Raw genomic sequence first — 22,122 nt, forward strand, 5'->3', positions numbered from 1 at the left:
TTCAATCCCTTTCGGATTAACAAATCACAACGGCTCCACCCACTCTGCGAGGACGAGCCCGTTCAGCCAATCACACAATGACTACCATTAATGACCCGGAAGAGGGCGGGGCTTTCTTATTGGACACTGAGCATGCGCGGGTCTATTCTGGGTCCAGCACGACCTCACTATAATACATCTATGGTCCAGCAGCAGTGGAGACGTGGGTGATAATGTACAAAAGACTCCCACACACTCAGTGATGAATTATCTGTTTACTTCCTGTCCTAACTCTGCACTCACTGTGTGGGCAACAAATACTCAACATCATAATAATTGGTATTATATTCAGCTTTCATGCACATTTTAACCAATTAATTTCCATAAGTTTTCCATGTTTTTAATGCAAATATATTGTCATTTTTTCCCCAACTTTTTTTTATTAGCAAAGAAAGAAAAAACATGAAGTGTAAAGTAGTGAATTTACAACTACAACTACGGTATGAACTCTTTCTGGAGTGATATGCAATGCTGGCTTTATATCCCAGGGAGATTGAGGTGTCCCCTGTGACAAGCAGACTGTAAAATTTGGTATTTGGGCTGAAGACAATGATGCTTTGTTTTCAGTATTGTCTTGTTACTAAACTCAAACTGAACCATTGGAATCATGAGTTAAAACTCTATGTAAGTCACCGAAACTTCTTACAGACTAGAAAGCTCTTAAGTTGTTTTCATTACTAGATATGTTCAAGTTCATTTGCGATAGCCCTGTTTTCGTTTTATAAGTACACATTTTTTAAAAAAAAGTTTTTTGTTCTATTTATATCATTTTGTTTCTGTTTTTTATATTTGTTTGCTTAACCTGAGGCAGAAGCAATTCGATAAACAGGACTTAAAAATGTGACTTGTTTGTTTTTAAATATACATATATGTAATAAAGAATTATATTATAAAGAATTAAATAACAATGACAAAAAAAATATAAAAAATGGCATGAACGAGGAGGAATCATCAAAGATATATGAAGAAAAACAAGGTGGCCTACCAAATTTAACATGACATGTATTGAACATAACAGAAGATACAGAAGAAAATACTTCAGAAACAACATGGAAATATTTTTAAAAATGAAATATATTCAGTATCAAATAATAAATATGAATGGTTAAATATTTTGTGATCAATCGAAACATACTATAAGAAGTCTGCATAAGCTGTGTATATTTTTTATTGATTCAGAAAATATACACAAATATCATAGTAATAAAGTCGAAGCATGGTAAAGAAATGTACAGGACATCAGACAGCTCGTTCCCACCGGTGACATCCGTCCATCCTGACAGGCCTGTCTCAAAAACACTCCTCCAAATATCAACAAGGACCTCTCCGTCATTGTCTGCCACAGCGGAAACCAAAACACACACTTCTGGCGGACTCTAAAGGTTGTTTTACACTCCTCCCAAACAGGGCTGTCAGGATGTAAACTTCTCTCCAGCTCCATCTTTAAACAATCTGTCACATTCTGGCAAAAGTTATCTACACATTTTACATTATAAAACAAAAAAAGCAAAAGTAAAAAAAAAAACCAAAAACACCAGACTTGCTTACCACCAAGATCTTATAACTTTCTCAAGTCTTTTCATACCTGGAGTAACAAGCTGGACTAAGGCTTTGTCATATCGTACAATCCCCACTGCTCTCCCGTTTATCCTGTCCTCTCCTTTAAGCGGTATTCCACCTCTTTTTTTAACTGTTGTGCGCTGAAGAAGAGGGACAATACTTCTGTTATAATCTCCCACCTGTCCCTCCTCTGTCCCTCTAAAACAAATCTAAAGCAAAACATACACTTGAGACAGTAACACAGACAGACACGGACACTTATCGACAAAAAGCAGCCTCTCTCCCATCCACCAGCTCACAGCAGACTCTCTCACATTCACTCTCTACCTCCGATCCTCTCTTGATCCGTCTCCAAACATCTGTTATTGGCCTGAATTTGTTTTGTGTTCATCTCTGTAGTTGTTTACATATTCACTTATAATCAAGAACACCATAAAGCAGCGAATGTAGCTTTTAAACATTAGCAGGATTTTTTAAAATGTTTTATCACAGGTGTAAACCACAGAATAACTTTAAATTTAGTCCATTTTGTGCACTCTTTTTTTGTTTTGTTTTTTTTTTGCAAGTTGAGCCTCTGAGTCGATGGACAGGTGAATATGAGTGAAGAAGGGGCGGGACCTGTGTGTTGTTTTACCCCCTCGTGGCCACATCCTGAAAAGCAGCCCAGAGTTTGTTTGTTTGTTTGTTTGTTTGTCCCGCTGGTTGTATCGCCTCAGTGTTCCCCTCGGCTCTTCCGGGTCACCACTGTTCACACAGCATACTGACACACACACGGATGGCCTCGATCCCCCCATTAAGGGCCTGCAGCGCCTCCTCCTGCTCCTCTTGTTCTCCTCCACTCATTCATGTTTTCATTCATCCATTTGTAAAGTAAGGGGTATTTGATACCCTGCAGCTGCTGGGCCACGAGACACAAAACACAAGGAGAGAAATGTCACTTTTTGGATAAAACTGGAAATATTCAATAATTCTTTGTGAGCACAAATCCAGCAAAATAATCAAAACATTCAGCATTCATCTGTCCCCCTATAGTGCTCACATTGATTCCAATACAGCAAAAAACAACGATTTTCTATTTAAAGACAAAGAGGAGTAATGGTATCCTGAGCAGAGAATGAAGTCAAGCTACCTTTGTGTTATAGTTAATGATATCAAATGTTAACCAGAAAAAGCCAACAGAATTTGGAAAATAGTAAATTGTAGAGCACAGAATTTAGAAAAATTACACTGTGTGACTCAAACACAGAATAAAATAAAAAATAAAAATGGAAAACACAGAATTATGAAAAAAAGAAAGAGAGTTTAGAAAAATTAAAATGGAAAACAGAATTTAGAACAAATTGTAAAACCCATAATATAGAAAAATCAGATCGTTACACACAAAATTTAAAGAAAATTTACTCTTACAGGATATGGGGAAAAAAATCTGGAAACTAAATCTGGAAAAAAAAAAACTGATTTCATAGGGCCCTATATATCTCCTTTCCTCCTTATCTTTGACTTAGTCAAAGTAACACCTCATCCTTGGCTATTTTATCATATATTTTCTTAATAACTGGAGTTTTTAATTACTTATTAGTGCTTTAAACACTACTGCTGAGTAACAGTTTTAGCAGAGCATCAACAGTTTCTTTCTCTCCTTGGACATGAAGGGTCAGGGGGATCAGGGGTTATCAAGGACAAAAGAACCAGACAGCTGTTCAAGCATGCTGTGTGTGTGTATGTGTGTGTGTGTGTGTGTGTGTGTGTGTGTGTGTGTGTGTGTGTGTGTGTGTGTGTGTGTGTGTGTGTGTTGGTGTGTGTGACAAGTCCATACCTGCCACTGACCTGCAGACCAGCCAGGAGAGGAACTCACTTTGCCAGATGTTCAAATGGCACACTGACCTAAATGAGGAGGGAAAGATGAGACGTTTGAAGCAGATCAAAGGGAGACGACAGAAACCTGAGGAACACACCGTATTTAAAAATCCTGTTAGCCTCCTTAGTTCCTGATTTATCTCCTAAGTTTGGATTTGGATCAGGAAAAGGAGGCTTTGTATCACAACAGTGACCAAATTAGAAAACCACCACAAAGTCATCTTGTAGAGGGCGACTGAAATAAACGGAATAATTTTGTCATGTTACAGGATAATCAGCAAACATCCAGCAAACATACTCTGTCTACGTCCTAGTTAATTTATGTAAATTCAGACTGCATGCTTGAAACTGTATCTATTTGAATTTGATCTCTGCTCCATCAGATTGTTATAGAGCATGTAAGAGTTATTGATGTAAAGACGGTCTGGATATTAAAAATGGCTGCTGACATTACTGCAGGATGCTGAATAAATGCAGAAGCACTGGATGAAGAGACTCCGATTACAAATGGTAAAGAGGCTCTGAGGCACCAGGAGGAGCTTCGGTGGATTAGTCTATTCTGCGTTTGTATCATGTCATGACTTAAACTGCACAGTAACAAAAAATCTTTGCATCAGTATCGTAGTAGTGGTAATTATGAGCAGATTATGTTTGAATATTTTTTCAGCTCCAATATTTGCAATTTGGCATCATGAATTATTAATTTGCATCAACACGAGCGGCTAGCATGACAGAGAATCCAGAGATATCAGCAGCTCAGGGTAACATAAGGGCTACATCAGGCTACGTAAAAGAAAAGAGAAATGTCTGCTGCAGTTTATTCATGGCGAGTTTTTAAAAATTCTGATATAATAAGAGTCCGCAGACATACAGCAGCTCTGTGAGGCTGTACTGAGGCACAGTGGTGCTTTGAGTCAAACGCAAACATTAGCTTACTGACATGCTCACAATTACAACCAGTAGTATAATGTTTAACATGCTCACTGTTTTATCACACCACTACAGCTGAGGTTGGTTTTGCAGGTATTTGAAAATAAACCAAACCATTTTAAAAATGTACAAAAAAGTACAAAAATGACCCTCACTGTGGCTACAGAGGAAAGTGAGTGGATCACCAGTCGGGAGGGTATAGCATCAGGGGACCGTGAATTTTGTGCCAACCCAACCAGTGGATTGTAGTCAAGATATTTCACATATAAGTGAAAATGGTGACACACTGATGGCGCAACAGGAAAAGTAAGATGATCACCAAAATGAGTAGGATTAATGAACGAAATATCAAGACAATCAGCCAAACTGAGTATGAAGAATTTTAGGGTTCTTTCACACCTGGATTATATGGAACAGTTCTTCAGAAATAAGGAGTGTTTCCCCCCCTTGGCCCGGATTGTTTGGGCATATGTGAACACAGCAGATGCTCTCTGATGAGGAAAAAAACAAGCAAGCCGAGATCGCCTAAAAGGCGTGGTCTTGCCAAAAAAAAAGCTATGTTGGCATGACTGGGCATCAGTGTGGAATTAAAAATTCGATTCAGGCTGATAAATTGATCTCTAGTAACTGATATGGGAAAACTCAACTCTTTGACTCTTGAATGAGTACATTTAACATTGTTACTCATTGTGTATATATTATGTATATTCTTATTCTAATTGTTCTTACTTGTGTATATATCTGATGTAAATTGTAGCATCATACACATATTTCTAACCTCTAGTTTTATACATTGTATTGTACCATAGGGTACATAGATTTATATTTTACACACTCAGCACATCATACATATTTATCATTTTACTAGTGCTAATTGTTATTCTTATTTCTACTTTCGATAACTTCTATGCTTGGTATCAGAACAACTGGAACGAGTGACAATTTCCCCCCGGGGGGATCAATAAAGTTTATCTGATTCTGAAAATCGAATCCCCCCTCCCTAACAGAGATCAGCTGGAGTGGACACAATATCAGACTGAAGATGGACAGGGAGTGCAACGGTTCTGTTTCATATCTCTAAATATTGGGTGCACGCAGCATCAAATCTGAAAGCATGCAATTTGCATGTGCTGCATTAGATGATTCAGTCAGTTTCTCAGCACTGTGCTCTACGAACACCCTGATGAATAAGACGAGGACACTCTCAGCTGGAGACTGATGTGCAGAAAACATGCAGCAGCTCTCTTTACAAAAAAAAAAAAAATCAAAACCATAATCTTCTCACCTGTGATGCAGTGATGCGTGATTGGTCGAGGCGTGCAGTGAGGTCGGATGAGGAGATGTTGGCGGGGGCCCCGCGATGAAGCCTCATGGCCACCTTCCTCTCTCGCTCGGCTCGCTCTGCTCTCCCCGCCTGAGGAGAACGGTTACCTGAACACACATACACACACACACACACACACAGGCACAAATGATTAAACCAAAAACCTTCAGTCAGTTATTGTTGTATTTCCAAAAACCAAATCCCGACCTGACTGCTGGACCCCACGTGTGGCCGGATTCGAGGGAGTGGCATCCGCCTCGTTCCTCACTCTGTTGGCGGCTGAAGGGTTCGGACCAGGCGGCAGAGCTCGACCTCCAGCTCCTCTTTGGCCTCCTCCTGCTCGCTCCTCGCCCTCTTTCCCCTCCCTCCTCTCCCTTTCACTATCCTCTGTGGTCCTGCTGGCCCCCTGAAACACAGAGCGACAGACCTGAATGTACTCTGGAGGAGGAAAAAGGACAAAAACATTACTAGTATGCAAAAGCATGAAGCTCATTGTTTAGGGCTGTAAACAACTGGTTGGTCAGTCGATATGCTCTTGTCCCCCCAAATTCTCATTGATCGGACAATCGCTGGTGTTACTTTAACCCTTCGAAACCTGAGCAAATTGGCTTGATTTCTATTGAAAACATGGGAAAAAGGCAATGAGCAACCAAAGAAGAAATGACCCAAAAATCAGCAAGAAATTAGTAAAAAAGACAAAGAAAATTGCCTGAAAATGTGTTTTAAAAAGTAAAAAAAAAAAAAGAAAGAAAAAGAAATCGACCTGGGAAAAGTACCTAAAAATTATAATAAATTTGTAACATAATTTTAAATAAAAAAATGTTTTTAAATTAAAGTAGTTTTTTAAATCTATTAATTGAACTTCAGTCTATTGAGATTTTTTTTGGATGAATCCAGCCCTGTCACAGTGTTCTGCTGATTAATACTGTAATAGAGTGTGACAGGTCTGAGTTGTGGATAAGACGAGTCACTCACAAACTTCAGCATGTTCCAGTCGAACACGTAGTCGTAGGAGAAGCCCTGTCGGTGGAAAAGGTTCCTGAAAAGCTGCCTCAGATAGGAGTAGTCAGGCTTGTCGTCGAACCGCAGGGAGCGACACAGGTTCAGGTAGGTGGAGAACTCAGCTGGGAGACACAAGAGAGAAATTAGAAGCAGCTTTATCGGCCGTGTGCGCTCATACAGGAATCTGACTGAAGTGGATTCAGAGGTGGACTGCAGAAGAAGTGCGTTTTATGTATGTTCCAACCTCGGAAAAAGCAAATGAAGGATTTTTTTTGTTAATAACATTTTTGTGTCTTTGCAGCAGCTCTCACAACTATTCTCTCTTCCTGCACATCATGTTTTTACCTGCAAATCTGCAGTTTTGTTCACACTAAATATGCCCAGTTCCCTTACATGCCTGCTGACAGGCCTCTACATGCTCAGAACCCTGTGATAACAGGCAATTATTTACTATTAAATTAAAATCTCATCCTCAACCTCTCTGAAGGCTCTTCGGGAAGAAGATTTGAAGGACGAGGTTTCTGAGGAGCTTTGGGGGGATATTCTTGAACGTGTGCATACCTCATTTGTCTGGGCCAGAACTGGGCTGATTCACTGTGAAGCTGTTCATTGCACTCATTGGACCAAAATCTTTTCAAGATTTATCCATGTATTGATGTTTCTTGTGAAAAATGTCTTCAAACACCTGCATGTATGTGCACGTGTTTTGGTCATGTACATGGGACTGTGATTTTTAAGACTTTGTAAGAGGTAACCGGCACACTTATCGAGCCTAATGGCATAACGGCTCTGTTTGGTATCCCTCTGTTCCTTCTTTGACAGTGGATGAGAGCAGGCGGCCGCAGCAGGAGGTGGTGACAAAAAGCTCTGATCAAGTCGGACAGTTTTCTGACTTTTCCGGCAGCGTTCAGTCACAGAGGAACCCACATCCTGTTAGATTTGATTCCGATTCATTCAAATCTTATCAGATTCATATATCAGTTTGTTTACAACCTCCAATTATTGTGATTATGTCATCATATCAGTTTGCGGCTGAGCACACCTGTCACCCTCAGACTACACAACCTAAATCAAAAACATCAGTCTGATAGTCAAACACACAACAAGCTTTCAGTGCAGATCCATCAGACAGCCGACAGTCAGGACTTCACATCTGTACACATGTTGTTTTAACAATCCTCACATCCCACTTTGGCTACTGACCACAAGACTTTGTGCTGTTAAATAGTCCTACTTAAAATAAAACTTAAAACAGTCCAATGTTAATATAAAATAGACTCTGTATAGTTCATGATGAAAGTATTTAGTCTCTCTGACTGTAAAACATCACCATCAGTCACAACATGTATTCTGCTAACAGAAAAAAACCTTCAGACAAGACAAATAAATTAAAAAAATCTCTGAAATTCAACAAAAATGTAAAAAGCTTATCTGAAACATCACAATGATGAATCATTATCTGAGCCAATCAGCTGTTTGATGAGCTAAGAGCCAGGCATTTCCCATCATGCTCGGGGTCTTGCACCTGTGGCACCTGGCTCTAAAATATGTCAATGATAAAAAAGAAAAAAACATTTAGATTTTTTTTGTAAAGATTATCACTGTCCACTTTTGCAAACAAGCCTATTATTGGCCTTGCGTCTAATGCTCTGGAGATGGAAGTCACCTCTGCTGCCCTCCCACAGTTTGTGAAGATTCTCAGTAATTTAAAAAATAATCTGGCACACAAGGAAAGGCTCTTTGAGTAAATTAGGAAAGATGTCGGGGCAGTTCTTTGCATGTGTGGTGAAACTTTCTAAAATATTACCATTGTGTTTTCTTTGTTGATTTTTTTGTACTACTGTTAAATTACACTGTCATTCACCAGTGTTTTAACACTATATTCAATTGGTGTGCAAAAAGATCAATAAACAACCGAAAAAAAGAAACATTGCACAAATCTTCTGTAAATCTACTCTCGCCTACTGTTTCTACTGGTATGTATTTCTCTTTACTCACAGGGGTATCCCTTGCAGAGAACCTCGATGGGGGTGGACATTTTTTTCTCACTGATGCGTTCATACTTCTGCCTCTTGGTGGCGGCCTTAAGCCCCTGCCATGGCAGAGAGCCCAGGTTGAAGTACATGAGAACGTAGCCCAGAGACTCCAGGTCGTCTCGCCTCGACTGCTCTGTGGAGGAAAAGACAGAATGGAGAGAAGAAGAGGAGATGAGATGCAAAAGAAAATTCAAAGGAGAGAGGAAGAAAAGGGACAGGACGTCACATGAAAGGCGTAGAGCAGGGATACTCAGCTTGCTTTGCTGGGGGGGACATATTTTAAAAAAGGACAGGAGGCCAGGGGCCAGTCGCAGCAGCCCCAAACATGTTTCTAGGATTTTAGGACATTTCTCAGATTTTAGGATGCTTGTGGAATTTTAGAATGTTTCTAGGATCCACAGGCACCTTTTATTTAATAAACAAGCTCTATTTTGAAGCTGTTTAAGCACTCTAGCACCTTATGTGTAATAAAAGTACAAAAACAATTCCCAATATGAATCACCTTTTCTCTTATTGTGAATAAGAAAATAGCTGGGGGGCCTATGACCTACGACCTCGGAGGTTGAATTTCGCTGATGTAGAGAATGGAAGGAGGATGACGCTGGAGTTCTGAGCATTCAGTTTTGATCAGTAAACATGCATATTGCAACATACTCTACTGGCACTCTGCTGTGGAGTTCACACAACACACACACTCACACCTGCACAGATAAGCAGGCCAGCCTCTGCGTGCACGCCGTCTTACCGATGCCCAGATGGGTGTTGATGGAGGCATAGCGGGCGGTGCCGGTGAGGTTCTTATTCTCGCGGTATGGGATATGCTGGTGCGTTCGGGCGTCCCGGTATTTCTTGGCCAGGCCGAAGTCGATGATGTAGACCAGGTTGCCCTTCTTGCCGAGTCCCATCAGGAAGTTGTCGGGTTTCACGTCTCTGTGGATGAAGTTCTTGGAGTGGATGTATTCAATCCTGCTGATCTGGAACGGAAAGACAGGGAGCAGGTTTTAGTTGGGATCAAATGTTGAAGCCTATCACAAGAAATGCAGTTTATAAAGGTATAAATGGCATTTTAAGGTTTAGACATTACTGGATCCAGATCATTTCATGTCTGTATGCTAAGGCTAACCCTTAAAAGTTAGAGATCTTAGACCTGGCCCCCAGGATGTGTGCTGGGTGCGTACATGTTGCCTTGCAGCTTCGTTCCTGTGATTTAATTACTTGAACTTCAAGCATATTATGTACACAACTTCCCATGAGTTCCATCTGACAACAGAATTACACCCAACGTTTCTAATGCAGGCATAGTCTTTAAAATTAGAGTCTCGAGCCCAGTTTGAGCTAGTGTGATGACATCATCAGGGTTATTTTCTCAAACCTTAGAAAGCTCTCTTCAGAGCCACACAGGATGGTATACACTGGGATTTTTTTGTACTTTTAGTACACATAAGGTGCCAAAGTGCATAAAACTGCATCAAAATAGAGCTTGTTTATCCAAGCAGTGCCAGTGAAGGATACCCCATGAACCCCGACAGATGTCCTAGCTAAGCCGCTAATGTCCTAAAATCCTAGAAACGTCCTAAAATCCTGGAAACGTCCTACAATCCTAGAAATTTCCTAAAATCCTGTAAATGTCCTAAAAAGACTGGCCCCTGGCCTCCTGTCATTTTGCAAAAGTGGTCCCCAAGTAAAAACAAGTTGAGTATTCCTGCTTCGGCTGGTCAGTTGGTAGGGCTGTGACGTTTTATGTACGAGTCTTTATTTTACCATTTTTAGAGAGTTTGGTCTAAAACTAAAAGTGAGGCTCTTATTGACCAGTGAAATAATAGTTGAAACACTGGTGTTAATCAAAACCCCACCAGCCTGTCTGCTGATATATAGAGGTCATTTTATGTTATAGGACAGCTAAAATCTTTGTCGTTGCCCCGTTAGAGGAGATGAGAGGCGACAGCAGCAATTCAGCAAAGAGGTCAAAGTCGGCGAGAGAAAATGGGACAAAAAGAACAAATGTAGACTAAAGAACGACATACGAAGGATTAAAGAGGCTCATAAAAGACACCGCGGGCCGACCCCTGCGACAAGGATTAGGCCTTCTTCTCGCGGATCTTCCGTGTCCTAGATTGGAATTGACTTTTATGGAGGAGCTGAACGGTCGGAGATAGCGAGGGGATAAGCTTTGTCTGGAGCCAGGAAACAAGCTTCAGAGGTTTAGATGAGAATTATTCTCCGGTTTCAAATGATCCATTTAGTTACAGTCTAAAAATAGCCTTGTCCTTTTAGTGAAATCTGTGTAACTTCCCAGCCCGGGGTCGACTTCAGTGCATTGTGAGCAAGCAAAGGTGCAAGTTTAGATGACTGCAGGACTGGAATTGCATAATTTAATGTGTACCTTTCAATTATCTGTAACTATCACTGTTTATGTGCTGTTTTTTCTTCCGTAACAGCTCGATGAACCCTGATGGAGCCTTTGTAAAACATCACAATGTCCTTCAGTGGGCTCTTTCAGTAATTAGTCACTACAGAGGGACTGTGTGGTGATTACTGGCTCTGGATCTGAGGAAAAACCCTGATGAACTATAATGTTTTACAGTCAGAGAGTCTGTCTCACCATCTGGTCGGCCAGCAGCAGGACCGTTTTCAGGCTGAACTTGCGGGAGCAGAAGTTGAACAGGTCTTCCAGACTGGGGCCCAGCAGCTCCATCACCATAACGTTGTAGTCGCCCTCCGCTCCGCACCACTTGATAGACGGGATTCCCACTATGGTGGGGAGGGGAGGGGAATCAGAGGGTTACAAAACAGAACATTGCATGATGAGACAGGGTTGGTGTACATATCCTCAAATTTTCACTAACATATTTTTTTTCACATCTGCTTTATTTGACTGGAATTCCAGTTTGTATTTATACTACTGCTGCGATGCAGTTCTTCAAAAATGAATTCATCTTTTCTATTTCAGTTGTTTATCCAATTGTGCTGGCTTAGATCAATTTTTTTTGTTCAATATTTTATTGAAGAAAATGAGAAAGCGTGTTGCACATGAACTAACATGTATTACAGAATGCATTTTTTGTGTTTTCTGCACAGACAGACAGACCCAAGAAAATGACCTAAAAAATTAGTGAAGAAAAGGAAAAAAAGAAAAAAAAACAACACACCAGGACAATTACCTGGAAAAGTGCTCTAAAATTATAAAACAATTCTAACATAATTTTATTTATGTAATTATCAAAATTGTTCCTACCTTTTTTCTTTTTCCCCTGGACATTTTTCCCTAAAGCTTTTTGTAAATAAATTTCTAAATCTACTAATTTCTTGCAATTTGTTAAACATATCTTACCAAGTTGCTCATTGCTTTTTCCTCATGTTTTGGAAAGAAATTGTACTAATTTGCTCAAGGTTCAAAGTTTTAAATACTTGTGAAAGCATCTGAAAGCAGCACAAGAGAAGTGATTTCAGAGGATTAAATAGCGTTGGGTGTAAAAACGTCCTTATAGAGCGTTTGACACAACATGTTTAAGGTATGTGTTTAAAGGATATTATTTGACAAGTTACATTTGGGTTCATGACATTATATAAGCCTAAGTTATAATATAAGTTACATAAATGTACTAAATAATCAATTAAGATGTTTAAGATAATTTGACCTTTGAATTATCTGATTTAATTATATCTTATACAGACATCTTACACATTTTCTTGGACAAAATTTCATAACTTTACAATGACTTTTCAAGGACCCATAAACATGTTTAATGACCATTCACAACATACAATATGAACAGAACTGTGTGTTATACTTTGCTCCAAATGTTAATGATGGTAAGAAAACCAAACAGCAACATTTTTTCAATCTGTAACAGTTGGTTATGTTGCTTAAATTATGTGGAAGGTTACCCACAGAAGACTACACTTAAAAAAATCTTTTCCAAAACATTCACTGATTTTTGCCTGGAAAATAGGATTGTGAAATTCCATGACTATTCCTGTTTTTTTATGGCTGATGATAAATAATTTCTGAAATCATCACTTATGTATTTTGAATTGTTAGAAGAAAATAATTACCAAATACTGATAAAACAAAGAAATAATATAATCCAGCATGAAAATGTTATGGACTAGTATTTATATTTCACTTTTTTTGTAATGTTTTTTTAAGGTTATCAACCTGAATAAATTGAAGGCTGCGTGAACAGTCTTGAATAAAGACAAACAGATAAGAAAGAATCTGGGTTTTCCCATGTGTCCTCTGTTGCCCTGTAGTCTTTTGAGTCTGGGCAGACATTGAGAGAGAAAACCCCAAAACAACTTGATAATATGAGTTTTTTTCTTATTTTTTTAATCTTATATAGTACATTTTTAAATTTCTCCAGTGTAATAACTGACTCAATACGCTGACATTTTTTTCCAAATCAAATAGAAATTTTTATTTTTATCAAATCATATGAGCTCCTCGACAATATTTACACACAACTTCTAGCAACTGCAGAAGTGACCCATGGACCCAACTGCCTCCTGTTAGCAATTACTGCTCAATTTACATAATATAACAAGCAAATTACAACAATACATCTGCATCCTTATTATACATCACTATGGACCATGGAATTATTAGTGCAAGTAGTAGTAACATAGCTTTGTAGTACTTACATGATTACGTAATAATGCTATATTTCCGGTATATATTTTTTATTGTAGTGTTTAATTTCTGTATAGCATGCATAATATATATACTGCACATATATAATCTATAAGAAGTATATACTTAAATATCGTATTCATTATTCATACCTATACCTACTTATATTTTATTGCAATACTGGATTTCTTTGGCACAAATATTTGTACAGTTTTCTCATTTAGTTATATTCATTGTTTATTATATAGACGTTTATATTGTATTAGTATTAGTATTGTGTTGTGATGCATATATAATTTTTTATACAAAATTTCCCTAATTTCTTATTTTAATTTTCATTTATTTGTTTGAGTATTTTTCATCTGTTTTTTTAAAACCTCAGCTTGTCTCTGTGCTGCTGCGACATGTGAATGTTTTCCCCAGGATCGATTAAGTCTAATCATATCTTATATCAGTTAATTCCATCATTAACATGCAAAGCAACAGCCATGACTTCACCTCAGTGCTGCTGAATGACCATTAATATCTAGAAACAACCCTGAACTGTCTTAAATGAGCCTTAATACCAGTCAAACACGCCATTGGGTGTCCCTGAGTGACCCTGAATGGACCTAAAATGCCCCTAAATGTCCTGAGATGTCTTTTTAAGGTCTCAAAATGCACCACGCTGCCTCCTTAACAACTGTAATCACTGCTCATTCCCCTCAGCAGCACTAAATCGCCCTCTGTGCCCCTTAAACTCTACACGGCCTCTCAGTGCCCCCTAGTAAAGCATTCAAAAACCCCCGTCTTACCTCCTCCCTGCATCATTTTGTAAAATTTGCTCTCGATGTGGAGCTGTGGATGTTTGGTTTTCACACATTCCAGTTTGATGGCTACTTCCTCTCCTGTAGCGATGTTAGAACCTGATGAGAGAAATAACAGAGATTACAACACAACAGTCATTTCCAACACACAAAAGGCCTTGTAGCACCCAGTGATGTTATCATTTCCTGAAAATGTGATAGAAATTGCTCTCAAACCATGCTTTTTTAAAAATGTAAAGTATGTACAAAATTTATAATTCTGTTAGTGTCACGTCAAGCTTCTGAAAATACTAACATTTGGCATTTATTTCAGGTTTTATGTAGACTTAGAAATGTACAGCAGATGGCAAGTGTTGAGTTGTATCAGGCAAAAATGCATTAAACTAAATTCCAATAAACAGGAAATGAACCCGCTCACACCAATGCCAATTGCTGTGCAAGGATTACCTGAGGCAAGCCAGCAATGAAGGCAAAACACTGGATTTAAATTCTACAAAATTAATGTCCTCTTCATCTGAGTCAGCAGTGATTTTTATTGAAAGAGGTGTCTCCTTTGCCTCGCCTGATCTTATGAAATTCTGGCATTCAATAAAGGTTTCAAATTTGAAATTATGTCAAAACTTTACCTTCAAGGGATAGTTAAGATTTTTTGATGTGGGGTTGTATGAGGTACTTATCAATAGTCAGTGTTGTACATGTTGTAGATGTCACTTGGATAATCCCCAGTTTGGAGAAGCAGACTGGAGTCCGACACAGAAGCTATGCAGTGCACTGCTGTGGATGAGGTCAGCAACAAAATGTATTTTAGCCTCCTACAAAAGTCCCACCTAAAAAATCAACATCAGTTTAAGTGTGAGCTATATTGAGAGTGCTTCACTTTTCATCAGACAGGCCGGTTCAACAGGGAAGCCATAAAAAGCTTCAGTTCCCATCTCTGCTCTCATCAAAGACACCAGACTCCAATGACAAAAACAGCAATTTTAGCTCCTGAACACAGGAGCTCTGGTCTACCACTGCTTCAACTGGTTAGTTAGTTTGTGTTATTGTGTGACTTTGGTGAATCCAAACTAACACTTTTAAATGCCAAAGTCACACAATAACACAAACTAAATAGCTGATCGAGGCAGAAGTACACCAGCAGCTCCTGTGTTCAGTGATGTTAAATCGCTGTTTTTCTCAATGGGGTCTGGCTTTGAAGAGAGTGATAAAAAGGCATAATTTTTCCACTGGAAATCAGTCTGACATTTACGTAAAGCAGTGAAAATACTCTTAATATAGCGTACACTTAAAAGTGATTATAATTTCTTTAGGTGGCTAACAAAATGTTTTGTTGTTGACCCCTCCACAGCAGTACATTGCTTAGCTTTCTGTGTCGGACTCCAGCCTGCTTCTCTGCACTGGAGGCATGCCAACTGACATCTACTGTATGAAATAACCTGACTATGGATAAACACCCCATACAACCCCACAAACAAAAAAAAAAACTGAATCATCCCTTTAACTTGAGTATAATTTCTAGGTACTTTTTAATCTGGTTTATATCCTCATGAGGCAGAGTCAGCAACACGTAACACTGAGAATATTGTAATAAGATATTAAATTATCACAAACAATGTTATTAAAACATCAATCAGGTCATTCTATTAAATTATTGTTGGAATTATTTTGTTTTATTACATTTTCACTACAGTTAAGTGCAAATGTTTCTTACATTTTCAGGAAACTGTCACCTTATTGGGTGCTGCAGGTCTTTCAAGACTAAGACCTGTTTAACAGAGTTCACAAAAACTGGAATATGGTTTATTTCAGAGGATAAGGAACAACATCAGTCCAAATTCTCACCGAGGTAAATATCTCCAAAGGATCCGCTCCCTATCTTCCTGCCGAGGCGGTACTTGTTCCCCACCCTCAGCTCCATGGCTCCTGAGCTTTTCAACTCACTGAAACACACAGAGAGACAAAAACAAAGCTGTCATCAATCAGAGGTGATCAGTGGAGTAAAAGGACAGTGGTGCAAAGCTGCAGACTCGAAGCGGCGAGCCCTGTGGCGGCTGTAGCATGAAGGAAAAATAAAACTGGGAGCTCTGGAGATGAGAAAGAATGAAAAGTGCTGAAGCAGAGCAGTGACGTAGTGCAGCCCGGAGTTGAATCACTGGAACTGGGAGGGAAAATGTGGCTCAGCTATAAAGTGACCTTACGTGGCTGTGGATGCAACCACCCAGCTCCTACCAGCCATGTTGTGTTGAGCTAGGCACCTTAACAGGACATGATAACACATTTTAAGGGGACAAAAATGTAGGCCAACAAAGTGTTTGTAAAGTGCATGGGAAAAAAGGGACCGTGTAGTTGTATAACATGATTTATTCAGAGCTGCAGGAGGTGGGGGGGGGGGAATCAGCATCTCACACACTCTTCCCAAATCAGTCCTGTGTACAAGTGATTTGCATAAACTCCCAATTTCTGACTGGAGTCCCCTGACGAAATGAGTCATGCTTTCCTCACCCAGAACCCTGTCTGTCTGAGCAGTCATGAGATAAGGACTTAAAAGCTGGGATTGACTATTTTTTTGAGCCAATTGCGCTAAACGCTGACTAAGTCCATTTTTTGATTTTTGTTTTGGCTGCATTGTACATACATTCACATAGACGAGTGTGCAGAGAAAATACTGCACATTACCAAACCCCTTTACCTCTAGCTCATCTCCTCTCTCAGCCTCATCAGAGCTGCTGTCAGTGTTACAAAACTGCTGCAAAAACAGGCTTTCGGAGAGAATACCTCATGCCCCAGATACCACAGCAGAGGAAAAATGCTGGATTCAAAAAACACACACTGACCATCAAACGTGGTCATAATTCCCATAACCGCACCCTCCGTGTACAGGTAGGACCTCTAAAAACGAGCGCACCCCTCCCCTCCCCAACACGACTGTTTTTTGGACTCAATGTGTCCAAATCACACACATGCACAAGCCTCTGAGCCAACATGCATGCTCCCCCTCCTCTCCCCCACCCCACCTCCTCTTCCTCCTCTTCCTCCTCCTCACCGGGTTATGTCAGGCTCCGTGGTCGCCCGCTGGCTCCGTCTCACTCAGGACCCTGGACAGCGACGCACCGACGCGGCTCCGGACGGCTCATAACCTCGCAGATCTGTGACCCCGAAAAAAAAACAAGAGACACCCCGAAAAAAATAACAGCTGATTTGAAGATTTTTCACTGTCACGATTTTGGGAGGAAAAAAAAATCCAGACACTGAGACACCTTCTGTGGTTGTTCTCCTCCCTCACACACCCCCACCCAGCCCTCGCTCAGTTTACACCATTGACAATATCGATGATGTCATCCACAGACTGGTGGAGATGCCCGGATGGTCTTAAAGCCGCCGCGCTGCTGCTGCTGCTGCTGCTGCTGCTGCTGCTTTCTGCAGGCATGAATGAAGCAACACCCTTCACTTAAAGCTGCTTCATGCATTGCTGCACCAATACATCACCCTCAAATTAATTCTAACAGTATAAAATAATAAAATCACTACAGCAATGCTCCACATTGTTGCGTCAAAGAGAAGTGTCAACACCCTCTAGTGGTATTTCCTACCAAAATGTGTCACTTTAGGGACTGTTCTTTACTCATAAGAGGAGGGGGGAACTTTGGATGTGAATGTTGGGGTTTTCTGACAGGAGCATTTGTCGCACATAATGTGTCCAAAGACTGTTGGAAATGTGAAAAATTCGATGATAATTTCTGTTTTTACAGCTTCAGGCCGTGATGAATTGTGTAATGTTGGCTATTTTTAAAAATTTGCATTAAAATAATACAGCCATTTAAAGTTGGATGCCCCAAAGTTGATCTATATGTACATTACCATTTACCACAGTAATGTTTCAGTCTACCATAATCTCAGAGTAAAAATACAGTTTTACTGCGTACTCAGATTTTGTCATATTTTGAATGAGGTAGCTAATTAGCATGCTAACATGCTAGCATGTTCAGATATTGCAGATTCATGCAGCAGCAGTTAGCTTCTGAACTAAGCTGTCAGGTATTGAGGCGTAGAGAGGCACAGAGTAAGTTGTTGTTGTGAATTAATGTGCATGCAAATAAATTATAAGGGGCTTTATTAACAGTTTATGTTTGTAAAATTGTAAAGAAGTAGAAATTGAATTGAAACAAACAAACAAACAAAACCACAGGCCCCTCCCCAGTACTTACTCAATGACATGCCTCCCCCTTTTTGCACCACCCCCTCCACTCTCAAAAGAAACGGACAGTCCCTTACGCATTAGTAACAACAAACTGCAGCCCCATTACAAAAACTGTTGATTAAAGTTATGTTTTGTTGCTTATAATAACTAAATGAGCAACAAATAAGAAAAGGATAACAACATGTCGAAGCTGCTTAATATGAGTGACTTTATCACACTCTTTGAGGGACTGTTCATTATTTATGTGAGGGGAGGTGGTGGTGCAAAAAGGGGGAGGCATGTCAAATAATTTCTTAGCACTGGGAAAGGACTTATGTTTTTTATTTTAGCTTTGGGGGAGGGGGGCATACAACTTTAAATTGGTGTATTTTGCATTCATTTTAATAATCACATTTTCTTTAAAAAAAAAAAATCACCTTAATTACACAATTTATCATGGTCAGGAAGTTATCATAGGTTTTTTCAAATTTCAAACAGTCCTTGAACACATAATGTGAGGCAAAAGCTTAAGTCAGAAAAAAACCCCAAACATCATAACCAAATCCGAGCTTAAAATAGTTTAGATATTTCATCAAAAACACTCCTTTAAAGTTTGGCATTTTTACAAACCAATCAGCATGTATGAGTGAAAAACCTTGTTTTTTTCCCCCCACTGGGATTTCCTCTTCAAATTTTGACTTACAAACGCCAAAAGGTCAGGGTTTTTTTTTTTTTTCGAACAGCTAAGTTGTGGTAAAGATAAAGTCATACATTTTCCCCAAATCACTTTGGGAGGCTAAGGAAAATTTGGGGCTTCGGGTTAAAAAATAAAACAAGTCATACCACAGCCACTCCCATCCTCTGATAAATAAACAACAGTCCCTAACGGAGTTCAAAGTAGTGGCACCGTTTCCTAAACTTGCACAGAACTTGAAGGCTAATCAATTTCACGTCTGTTGGACTAAAACTAGATGCTCTGACTCACTGCAAGTAAAATATAAAACTCAAAGACATCTTTTTACCAGCATACGTACGTTTTTATAACCAAAATAAGTTAAAAGCATCACTATGAGGTGTTAAAAGCATAAAGAAAAAGGCTAAGGCGGCTTAGCTTTGCTAGCTTAACAGCTAGCCTAATTTGTCATGAAAACATTTATCAGGAGAAACATTTTAAATGTATCTTTCAACAGCAAAATTGTGTTTCCTTCTGCTAATATCTCACCAGGTTACAGCCATAGATAAGGTGGTTGTTTTGTTGTGATCTCTCAGTTTTCTAGGGGTGAAATTTTCCTGAAAAGTCTTTAAAACGCAAATAAGATGCTGCGCTTGCGCCTGAGTTGCTCAGACAACAACCTCGGTCCCTTTGGGCCCTGTTTACTTCCTGTCCGCTACCCAAGAAAACTATTTAAAAAAAAAGACTGATAGGTTCAAGCAAAATATTTTATTTTATTTACCTTTGTCAGCTACTGCATTTACAAACATTCCAACAGGAAATGCACATGGACTCATTTTGTCAATGTTTATATCGTCAAGTATCACACATCCTATGAACAATAAATCATTGTTCTAAAAATATCATCAATTACAGTATATGATGTATTCATAGTCAGCTCTCATTTGACTTTTGCTGTTATTTATTTTTGTGTAGACTTTTAAAATTCAAAATAATGAAAATAAGCTTTATTAACAGAAATTTGTGTTTGACCAGTCAGGCTGTGATTGGCTAAGGTTGTAAAGGGCTCGTTGCTGCGTTACAATTGGGTTGTGTTTACTGTGTTCTCAAGAAGAGACTATTTGTATGACTTTGTGTACAAGACTTTCCATGTCGTAAACACAAGCTCACGAGTTCCTTTTGTGCGCAGCATTTATCACAAATTATGAAATTTCTTTTTTTCTTTTTAAATCCAGGGCAATTGATTTTTAGGAACCAAAATGACTCTTTTCTAAAGCAGTAAAACAAAGAGGAACTGATGAAAGATTCTTTTCTGCAATGTAACTGTTTCACTACTAATTTGAAGTTTAAACAGAAACTTGAATTACCAGTTGTATGTCTTTGCACACCAGTCAAGTACAGTTTACATCCACGTCTGTGAAAACACGTCTCCTTCACACACATCTTCCCCCCAGCAGCACAGAAGATCTACAATATCAGCACAGTTTCGAGATTAGTGTCACCAATTCAGTGTCTGACCAAATGTCTCCTGTTTCATTCCTGTTATGAGGTTGAGTTTTGTTTTTGCGCAATATTATGATGTCACACTGAAATTAACCTTTGACCTTTTGGATTATAAAGTGTCATCACTTCATCATTTTATTTTATAGGACATTTGTGGGAAATTTTGTCTTAATTAGTGAGTGAATTCTGGAGTTATGCCCCAAAACATATTTTCTGAGGTCAAAATGACCTTTGTGCCAAATTTGAGAAAAAAAAAAAGTCAAGGTGTTTAATGAGATGGCATTCACGAGAAAGAGACAGATGGGGGTCATGGTGACCTTGATCTTTGACCATCCGGTTCCTACTCCCAGTTATTCATTCTTGAGTGAAAGCGAACGTTTATACAAAATTTGAAAAAAAATCCCTCAAGGCATTCTTGAGATATTGTGTTGACGAGAATGAGACGGAAGGACAACACAAAAACATGAAGCAGCGATACACATAAAAACAAGTCAGAGCGATCAGGGGAATAAATCAGGGACTGCTCCAGACTTATGCAGCGTTCAGCCTCACATTAGCTTTTCTAGCACTGCTGACAAGTGCAGGGAAGTTTTAGAATCTGCAAGAAACAGACTCATCGACCTGCTCCATTTACTGTGCGTGTAACAATGCAGCATTGCCTGACAGTGACTGACTTCACAGTCCCACGGCACAGGGATAACACGTGAATTCATTAGATATTTGGCATTTCACCTGAAACAACAAAAAGAAAATATGAATACCTGACATCCTGAAGGTCGAAGACTCATCACATCAAACCACAAAACACTACAGACTTCAATTCAACCTTTATTATCTTGTTCTTTTCTGCTTTAAATTAATTTCCTCTCCTTTTGTAACATCTGAAATAAATGAAAACATCCTGAACAGGAGTGATAATAAAGACTGACTTAATTTAAATTGATACATAATAACAAAAAAACAAACAGTAAAACATAACAGGTAATGTCTTTAACGTGTCTGTAAAACACTGTTCCAGCTCAGCTTGGTATGGTAGGATTTGGCATCTTTAATAGAAATGCCTTCAGTTGGTTGCTGCATCTTAAAACAAAATATTCTCTTATTGCATTTGGCAGAAAAAAAAAAAAAAAAACAGGAAAAAAATGCTGCTAAAAAAACACAACTTAAGAGACATATGCAATAGTGCCAATGTTTTTGAACTTTTTAGCTATCACAATATCCAGACAGTCACGCAAACGTGAGTACACACGCACACCTTTTCTCTCAAATGTAAGCTGTCAGATTAACATCGATTCACTTCCCTGACTGGAGCAGATAAGTGTTCAGAAGCACACATGCACACGCACAAGCGCACACACACACACGCTCACACACACACACACACACACAAACAAACACACTTCGCATGTATCTCTCATGGACAAAAAAAAAAAAAAGAAAAGAAAAAAAAAAAACATTCAACGTTGTAGCAATTAACACAGACACTCCCGATATCATCATCATTATCTTCATCGCATCCTCCTCCATTCGGTCTTCACTCCTTTCATGCACACACAGGCAGGCAGGAGGGCACCTTGTACAGCGA

At 39.1% G+C, this 22,122-nt stretch overlaps 1 protein-coding gene across 2 annotated transcripts; it reads right to left on the minus strand.

Moving 5' to 3' along the window:
• Nucleotides 1–1,205: 1,205 nt before the first annotated feature.
• On the minus strand, nucleotides 1,206–17,457 carry csnk1e (casein kinase 1, epsilon). Of its 2 annotated transcripts, none has more exons than XM_042507648.1 (11): nucleotides 17,228–17,457; nucleotides 16,027–16,124; nucleotides 14,173–14,283; nucleotides 11,351–11,499; nucleotides 9,494–9,722; nucleotides 8,711–8,881; nucleotides 6,686–6,834; nucleotides 5,918–6,116; nucleotides 5,672–5,817; nucleotides 3,427–3,483; nucleotides 1,206–2,497 (listed from the first exon to the last, which is right to left on the minus strand). In XM_042507648.1, exons 2-10 carry the CDS (start codon nucleotides 16,100–16,102, stop codon nucleotides 3,451–3,453), a joined length of 1,263 nt encoding a protein of 420 aa, XP_042363582.1. In that variant the 5' UTR covers nucleotides 16,103–16,124; nucleotides 17,228–17,457; the 3' UTR covers nucleotides 1,206–2,497; nucleotides 3,427–3,450. The 2 variants fall into 2 exon arrangements, with proteins under 2 accessions (XP_042363582.1, XP_042363581.1); XM_042507647.1 differs by having other exon boundaries at nucleotides 3,416–3,483.
• Nucleotides 17,458–22,122: the final 4,665 nt, after the last annotated feature.

This window comes from Plectropomus leopardus, chromosome 19 (assembly GCF_008729295.1).
Source record: "Plectropomus leopardus isolate mb chromosome 19, YSFRI_Pleo_2.0, whole genome shotgun sequence".
Classification (NCBI taxonomy): domain Eukaryota; kingdom Metazoa; phylum Chordata; class Actinopteri; order Perciformes; family Serranidae; genus Plectropomus; species Plectropomus leopardus.